Consider the following 8,730-nt stretch of genomic DNA (forward strand, 5'->3'; position numbering starts at 1 on the left):
GGGGTGGGGTCGGTACCTGCGTGGGGGGTGGGGGGGGCGCAGGCCCGTGTCGGGGGTGGGGCCGGTACCTGCATTACTGAAGACCCAGGTGGAGATGTTGGCACCTGTGCTCATGATGTACTCCACATCCAGGCTGGCCTCGAGCCCCGCCTTGCCCAGCCCTTGGTGCCCGACCACCTGGTCAACCCGGGAGCGGTGCCCAAAGCTGCTTGCGAAGAGCTTCATGAACTCTGCCAGGTCAGCCGGGTGGAAATACTGCTCCAGGAACTGGGGGGACAGGCAGGGAGGCTGTGACATTCCTCACCCTACCCAGAGCACCGTCCCTCCCCTGGGCCCCCAGACCCAGACATAGGTCCGGAACGTACACCCCCCGCTGGGATCCCCACTGGCTGTCCCTGAGCCGGCTTCGGTGCCTCCACACAGGCCTGGCCACTGCTGTCAACAGGGGGGTTCCCGTGGGTCCTGGGGCACAGGCTGGGCCACTGTTATGGGGTGTGTGTGTAACCATGGTTACCTGGGCTGAAGCATGGCTATTGTCATGGAGGGGTGTCACCATGGTTACCTGGGCACAGGCCTGGCTGTTATTGGGCAATGCCCCGATGTCCCCATCCGTCAGGTTGTATCTCTTGCGGATGACAGAGGGCGTCACACCCAGATGGAAAGCTGCCCTCTGCTGGTACCGTGCCGTCGCCTCCTCCTTCCCCAAGGCTCTGGTCACCACCTTCCTTTCCGCAGGGAACCGGTGCAGGCCACCCACTGGATGCCAAGGAGAAAGCAGATGAGGCAGGGTTAGGGCCTGTGTCTCCAGTGGGGTGGGGGGCTCTGGTCTAGCCCCTCCTCCTTTCTGGTCTGCATGGGAGCAGTGAAAGCTCATTCACTCTGAGCTGGGAGCCCCCCAGACCTCCGCCCCAGCAGGGCTGGGCTGGCCTGGCCTGTGTGCAGATGAGAGATGGCCCACAAAGAGCCGGGTGCTGCCGGATGGGCGCTCTCCCCTTGGGGTCCCCAGGGCCTCTATGCTGCAGGGAGCTCTGGGTGTGCAGCAGGGGGCACTCACCCTTCACATTGGGTATACGATGCTCCCCAGCAGCACCCCAGAATCAGCGTACTCACACAACCAAATCTCTTCCGCGCCTCCCTGCAGGGAGGAGCCAAGATTCCCCTTCACCTCCTGTCCCAAAACGCTCCGTAGTGTTCTTATCTCATTGTTGAGCAGCTGCTGCTTCCCACCCCAGAGGTGGCTGCATGATAGTGGCAGATAACATCACCCCATATCCTTCACTTCCCTCTGTGGGGGTGGGAGCATCAGGCTTGGCTAGCGCTAGTTAATAACGCGTGGCCTGTTTCCCCATCTGCAGAGTAGAGACCCCGGGACAGGCCTAGGAACACTGGTACCATGTCTGCGAGTAGGAGGGGCCTGCCCAGCCACGAAGGAGAGTGGAGAGGCTGAGGACTCGCAGGAGCCAGCCGGGAGCAGCAGGTGCTTGGGTTAGCCCATCTCACACACCAGGTGAACCTGAGAGCTCTCCAGGTCTCCACAGCGCCGGGAACATGCAGCCCTTCCCCCCAGCCCAGGCCAGCTCATACCAAAGTCAATGTGTTCAGCCAGGTCCTCATGGAGGGTGTAGGGGACAGGGGAGCGCACAGCGCTGCGCTGGCCGCTCTCGTAGCGATGGAACTGGGCTCCTGGCAGGAGACGCTCCGCCGTGCTGCAAGAGAGAATCAAACACCACCCATCAGCCTGGGGTAGAGGGGGACCAGCTCCCCACTCCGTCCCTGGGGCTGCTGGAACTCAGGCAGGCCTGCCCCTCCCTGCACTGCCCTCCCCCAGGCATGGCCCTGCTCACACCCTGTGCACTGTGCCATTCCCCAGGGTACGTGCTGGACCCCTGAACAGCCGTGTCCCCATAATTCTCAAACCTGGGGCTCCTGGCCTGCTCACAGCTGTCAGCATGTGCATTCACTCCTAGCTACACACCGGAGCACTCTGACCGGTCACTCATGGACTACGTACAGGGAGACATCAGCAAATTCCTAGCCCCAGCCTCGTCTCCCAGAAACGTGCTGAACAATGCAAGCATGTGGAAGGTCCGTCCTTTCACAGGAGAACGAGATACGCACCAGCCCTGCTATCCCAAACAGAGCTTCCCACACACGCAATCCAGACAGACTGGTTAAGATAAAACAATAAGACACGTTTATTAGCTACAGAGAGCCAGATTTTAAGTGATTTCAAGGGATGATGCTCAGGACTGTTACAAAACGAAAATAAAGGAGCAAAGCGCAAGCTCACCCCTAACTTAACAAGCTAAGTGAACTGAAAAGCAAAGGTTCTGTCTCACCACACGCTGGGTCGCCTCCCCTTAGCTCAGTGCTCTGAGAGCGGCTGATGTCATAAGCAGAGATGGAGGAGAAGAGCAGGGAATTGGAGGCCATTGTCTTTCAGGCCTGGTCTACACTACAGAGTTAGGGCAGTAAGGCAGCTGATCTTGACCTAACTGTAAGTGTCTACACCACAATGGTCCTCCAGCTGAGGGAAGTCGCCCCCTAGACCGACTGATAACTCCACCTCCGTGAGAGGCGCAGCGTTTGGGGGGGAAGGGGGGAGTCAGTTGGCTGTCAGCCCAGCATGGCACACAGGAAGGTTTCTAAGTAAACAGAGCCATTTACAACCAATTGTCCTGGTTGATGGGAGCCATCAAGATTCTAAACCACCGTTAATGGCCCACACTTTGCATAACTACAATAGGACCTCAGAGTTCTACTTCATATTTCTAGCTTCAGATACAAGAATGATACATACATACAAATAGGAGGAATATATTCAGTAGGTTACAACCTTTGTTATGATACTTTACAAGAGACCTTTTGCATAAAGCATATTCCCATTACATCATACTCACACTCATAAGCATATTTCCATAAAACATATGGAGGGCAACGTCACACATGTAATTATAAAATAAATCAACTGGAAGATAAAACTTGTACTTACATGTCAGTGAACAGCGTATAGATCAGTATAAACAAGTCATTGTCTGTATGAAATGTTAGTTTGTACTGACTTCGCTAGTGCTTTTTATGTAGCCTGTTGTAAAACTAGGCAGCTACCTAGATGAGCGGATGTACCCACTGGAAGAGCTCTGTGTACCCCCTGGGTCAGAGCCACTGATCTAGACCTGCCCTGACAGGTGTTGCGTGGGTGTCAGGCACTGGGCATCTCACACTGCCTGTGGCCAAGCCAGTCTCCTGCGGGCGGTAATGCTTTGGGGGGGGGTGTCACCACCTGCCCGGTAACCCTGGGTGCATCTGTGCCGTGCAGCTTTGGCTCAGAGCCTAATCACAGCACAGTGACCTGCACAAACCTGTATGTACTTTCCTGTACATACTTAATCTTCAAACAACCTTTCTCCATTTCCCCTCACTGATGCCCCCTCTAGGACAGTGGTTCCCAAACATTTCCTTGCATGACACCATTTCCACATATATTGCTTCCCATGACCTCACACAGCATGGAGGACGCCATTTCAAAATGGCAGCTTCCGCAAAGCGTGACCTCGCACACGTACGGTGCATCTGAGGGCACACTGTGCAGAGGATGCCATTGTGTAAAATGGTGTTTTCCACACACTCAGGATTGCCGGGGTCCCATCTCCTGATGGAGTGACCCCCCTGGGCGTTGTGACTGACTTTTGGGCCCTGCTGCTCTAGGACAGTGGTTTTCAAACTTTATTTCTGGCGACCCAGTTGAAGAAAATTGTTGATACCACCACCCAACGGAGCTGGGGATGAGGGGTTTGGGGTGTAGGAGGGGCTCAGGGCTGGGGAAGAGGGTTGGGGTGCCGGAGGGGGTCAGGGCTCTGGGCTGGGGATGAGGAGTTTGGGGTGCAGGAAGGGGCTCTGGGCAGGGGTGGCTCAGGGCTTGGGCACGGGCTTACCTCAGGCAGCTCCTGGTCAGTGTCACAGCAGGGGTGCAGAAGCACGCGTCCTGCCTGTCCTGGCACCGCAGACCGCGCTGCGCCCCGGAAGCAGCCAGCAGCAGGTCCGGCTACTATGCAGAAGTGCGCCAGCGGCTCCGGGCAGCTCTCGCCCGAAGGCACCGCTCCCCCCAGTTCCCATTGGCCGGTTTCCAGCCAATAGGAGTGCGGAGCCAGTGCTCAGGTCAGGGGCAGACCTGCTGCTGGCCGCTTCCGGGATGCGGCGTGGTGTCAGGTAGGGACTAGCCTGCCGTGGCTGGGCAGCACCTCCGATGGGACTTTCAACGGCCCGGTTGGTGGTGCTGACCAGAGCCACCGCGACCCAGTGACTTACATTCCGCAACCCAGTACTGGGTCGCGACCCGCAGTTTGAAGACCACTGCTCTAGAATGTGTCTCTTTGTGCTTTCCAGAGCACTGTCTGCCCTCTGCTCATCTGCAAGATGCTGGCAGCTAACAACTGGGCAGTCACAGAGGTTAGCTCCTCCCCCCAAAGGGCATGCTCTTTTCCTCTGCTATACAACTGGTGTCAGCCTGAAAAACATACTGCTTCTTTCTGCTGAGCTGGAAGTGCCCACCCTTCCCCCTCAGTAGTTGTCTTTACCATTCCCTTTGGGGATTACATAACAATATTCCTTGGAATATTGGAAATAATTGGAAATGCTATAGAGAAGGGCAACAAAAATGATTAGGCATATGGAACAGCTTCCATATGGAAACAGATTAAAAAGACAGGGACTGTTCAGCTTAGAAAAGAGATGACTGAGGGGGGAATACAATAGGGGTCTATAAAATCATGACTGGTGTGGAGAAAGTGAACAGGGAAGTGTTATTTACCTCTTCATATAACACGAAAACCAGGGGTCACCCAATGAAATTAATAGGCAGCAGGCTTAAAACAAACTTAAGGAAGTACATTTTCACACAACGCACAGTCAACCTGTGCAACTCATTGTCAAGGGATATTGGGAAGGCCAAAGTAGAACTGGGTTCAAATAAGAATTAGATGAATTCATGGAGGATAGGTCAGTTAATGGCTATTAGTCAATATGGCAGGGACACAACCTCATGCTCTGGGTGTCCCTACCTTCTGACTGCCAGAAGAGGACACTTGACAACAGGGGATGGACCACTTGATAAGTTGCCCTGTTCTGTTCATTCCCTCTCATGCATCTGGCACCGGCCACTGTTGGAAGACGGACTATTGGTCTGACCCAGCATGACTATTTGGACATGTTCAAAATATCATTTCCTACCAGCATTTCCACTGGAATACAATCCAACTCCCCAACTTTTAAGCTACTCTACAGAGCTTCCCACTCCAAATGCACTTTAGCCAAAGGCACAGAAGTTCCATATTTTCCCAATGCCAGGTAATATATGTCAGTCTCTTTGACCATGCTTTCCCTGACCAGAGAAATCTGGGCACTAGTGCCCCTCCACCCTAGACATTCATTGCAGTTCACCTTGGCAACTGTGGCTCTAGGTACTGATAATACCGCATTGCCATTGCAAAGTACATCAAAAGGAAGCCAGATCTCAGTCAGCCAAAGACAACAAGGAGGAAGTTCCACAGTTTTTCAACCACAAATGGCTATGTTTGTAGCAAAAAACTCCAGAACGGAAACAAAAGACAGACATGAAAATTACACAATTTTTTTACCATTGTAATATTCCCTTTTCTGTTACTGAGTCACGGAGTCCCCGGGCGATGCTCTGGAACTGCTCCCTACGAAGCCAGGCAGGACTCTGGGGGAGCCTCCTCTCCCATGGAGCAGACTGTCGCCAGGGCAAGAAGCTTACACAGCTTCCACCTTCCTGGGTCTGAGGTTACGAAGGGGCAGTCATAGCATTGGTACAGGCAGCTGGAGCAGCCTCCGGAAAAGTCACACCCCCTTATTCCCACCACCTAGACATTGGTGCAATACACAGGGAAACTGAGGCACACACAGCATTCATGTGAAACAGTATGATTCACATAGGCTCACATACAAGGTAACAAGGGAAAATCCCCACTTTGTCACACTGAGCATCCAACTTTTCACGCAGTGATCAGCTGCCGAAGGTCAGGCTACAAACTACTCAATCGCAAGCAGATAGAAGGGGAACTATTAGATGTTGTTACTGATGGCTTGAGGGTGGAAGCAGGCAACAAATTACATAGAAAAGTAGTCACATTAATACTGGATTGCTGGAGTAATGTGCACAATGACCCCAGGGATAGCTAATTGTGTACAGATGGGGAAAATTGTGGTTTATGTATCAGGAGCTAATACTGGAAGCAATAAAACAACTGAGAAGTACTGTGTGACACTGGGAAGAGAAACCAAGCCACTAACAAATGCACTGCACGGTTGTGTTGTTAAGAGCTACCTAACAGAGTATGAGACGTGCTTTGGAACGACATACCACCAGTTACATATGGATGTACATCATACCAGTTAAATCTACACGGACCAGACCTTACACCAAGTGCTTTGATGAAACAATGTTGTGAATTTACAAAAGTATTTTCATAATCACCATCAGCCTGGAGCCTGGTTAACAGAATGCCAAGGATCTGTAAAATTCCAAATCCCTGGTGACATGCGATGGACCAAACAACATGCCTGGAAACATATGTTCAGCAGCATTATTTTAGGCTTGTGAGTGACCACAAGGCAGACTGCGAGGACAGAGCAGCGGTGGCCTGCGATATGCAGGAGATCAGACTGGATGATTTGGTGGTCCCTTCTGGTCTTAAACTCTATGACACTTGAGACCTGCGGGCACTTCTTGGCCAACACCGGAAACTAGGGTTACCATATTTCCACAATCAAAAAAGAGGACACTTGGGGGGGGGGAGGGGGGGAGAGGGGGAGGGAAGCCCCACTCTAGCCCCGCCCCGCCCCCATCCACTCCCTCCCACTTCCCACCCCCTCACTGCCCCCCTCAGAACCCCCAACCCCCCCTGCTCCTTGTCCCCTGACTGCCCCCTCCTGGGACCCCTGCCACTAACTGCCACCTATGACCCCACCCCCTATCTAAGCCTCCCTGCTTCTTGTCCCCTGACTGTCCCCTCCTGAGAACCCCGCATCCTAACTGCCCCCCTAGGACCCTACCTGTCCCCTGACTGCCCCGACCCTTATCCACACCCCCACCTCATATTCACACCCCCGCCCCCAGACAGACCCCTGGGACTTCCATGCCCTATCCAACTGCTCCCCGCCCTGACAGGACCCCCAGAATTCCCGACCCATCCAACTCCCTCTGCTCCCTACCTGCCTCGATCCCTCTCCACACCCCTGCCCCCGACAGCCCCCCCAGAACCCCCGACCCATCTAACCCCCCCTGCTCCCTGTCCCTGACTGTCCCCTTTCTCCAACTCTCTGGCCCCCTTACCGTGCCGCTCGGCTTAGAGCAGGTGTCTGGCTCCGCGCCCCAAGGAGCGCCCCGCCCGAGCGCTGCCAAGGGCTCAACCAGCACACAGCATGGGACCCTATGCAGGGGTTACATCCCTGTCCCGACACAGACTACAGGGCCCTGGCTTCTCCTTCCACCCAGGCAGTGCCGACACAACTTGTGTGGCCAATAAAGACTCACTGAATTTAATGAGGCAAGCCCAGCCCCGCCCCCCGGCCAAGGGACTCACCTGGCTGGCATCACACACTCTAGGAAGTCCAAGGTGCTAATGGTCTTGCAGCCCTTGATCCCGTAGGCCCCCAACCACTTGTGCACAGTGCTGAGCGTCAGGAGAGAGGGCTGGACGAGTGTGCGCAGCTCCTCCAGTGACAGGTACTTTCCTGCAGCACAGGGCAGAGGTGACAGCTAGTTGGCCCCTACCCAGGAGAACAGTAAGGCAGCTCTCTCCTGGAAGAGTCCAGCACTCCCCATGCCCCAGGGAAACATCTCCATATTTGTACCCTTGGACTCCCAGCACACCACGTTTCCCTCCATGTTGTCAGATTCTGCTCTTCACAGCACCTGCGCCCAGAAGCAACTACACTGGCTGGGCAGAGATGCACTCCCCGGGTGGTGGTGGGGGAAGGGGTGGTAAAGCAGAGGGCAGCTGCGTGAACAGCCCCAAGGCCCTCTGGAAGATCCCCCTCAGTCCCCGCTCTCTCCAGGGCAGTTACCATACTGAGGTGAATCAGGGTCTGAGACTCTTCCCACCAGCTTCACCAGATGCTCCACGTTCTGCTGCCTGAGGGCAAAGGTCAACACGAGCTCATCCAAGGGAGCGACCCGGCCCAGGTGGCTCCATTCAGCAGGGACCCTGAGGGGAAGAGGGTGCTATGGTGACCCACTTGGACGGAGTGGGGCCCAAACAGCATGAGCAGAGCCGGCGATAGGCATAAGCAAAGCAGCTCAAGGGGGCCACCATTCACTTTTTAGTATGTGTTGTGGGGGGCCCCCAAATACACCTCTGGGAGGGTGGGGGAAACTCGCAGTTACACTGGGAGATCCACACACCCCGGACCCAGGACTCTGCCCGACAGGATGTTCCAGGTGCATGGGCGAGAGAAAGGGAGGACGGGAGGGGTGGCCTTCAGGCAGAGCAGAACCCAGCACTAGGTGCTCAGTCTCCACCCATGGGGCAGCACTTACCGGAGACTCTGGTCCTGCTCTGGGGCCCAGCCCAGCGCTAGGGAGCACCACCAGCCCGCGAGACTCACAGCGACCGCCAGCAGGAACCTGCCACCGAAAGCACAGCAGACAGCATCAGAGCTTGACCAGGGAGACCCCCCCCAGTGCCCGGCAGCTCCTTCCCCCTCCCC

The 8,730-nt window shown here is 55.1% G+C and overlaps 1 protein-coding gene across 1 annotated transcript in view; it reads right to left on the reverse strand.

Moving 5' to 3' along the window:
* Window positions 1-8,730, reverse strand: part of TPP1 (tripeptidyl peptidase 1) — a 112,146-nt gene that overhangs the window by 7,016 nt on the left and 96,400 nt on the right. The window contains exons 4-9 of the mRNA XM_026657754.2: window positions 8,561-8,724; window positions 8,089-8,228; window positions 7,605-7,755; window positions 1,585-1,706; window positions 563-756; window positions 69-267 (exon numbers count right to left, since the gene is read on the reverse strand). Coding sequence (XP_026513539.2) covers window positions 69-267; window positions 563-756; window positions 1,585-1,706; window positions 7,605-7,755; window positions 8,089-8,228; window positions 8,561-8,724 — 970 coding nt within the window. The remainder of the gene's footprint in view (window positions 1-68; window positions 268-562; window positions 757-1,584; window positions 1,707-7,604; window positions 7,756-8,088; window positions 8,229-8,560; window positions 8,725-8,730) is intronic.

The sequence above is a fragment of the Terrapene carolina genome, unplaced genomic scaffold (assembly GCF_002925995.2).
Source record: "Terrapene carolina triunguis isolate 2854851 unplaced genomic scaffold, T_m_triunguis-2.0 Scaffold303, whole genome shotgun sequence".
NCBI lineage: Eukaryota > Metazoa > Chordata > Testudines > Emydidae > Terrapene > Terrapene triunguis.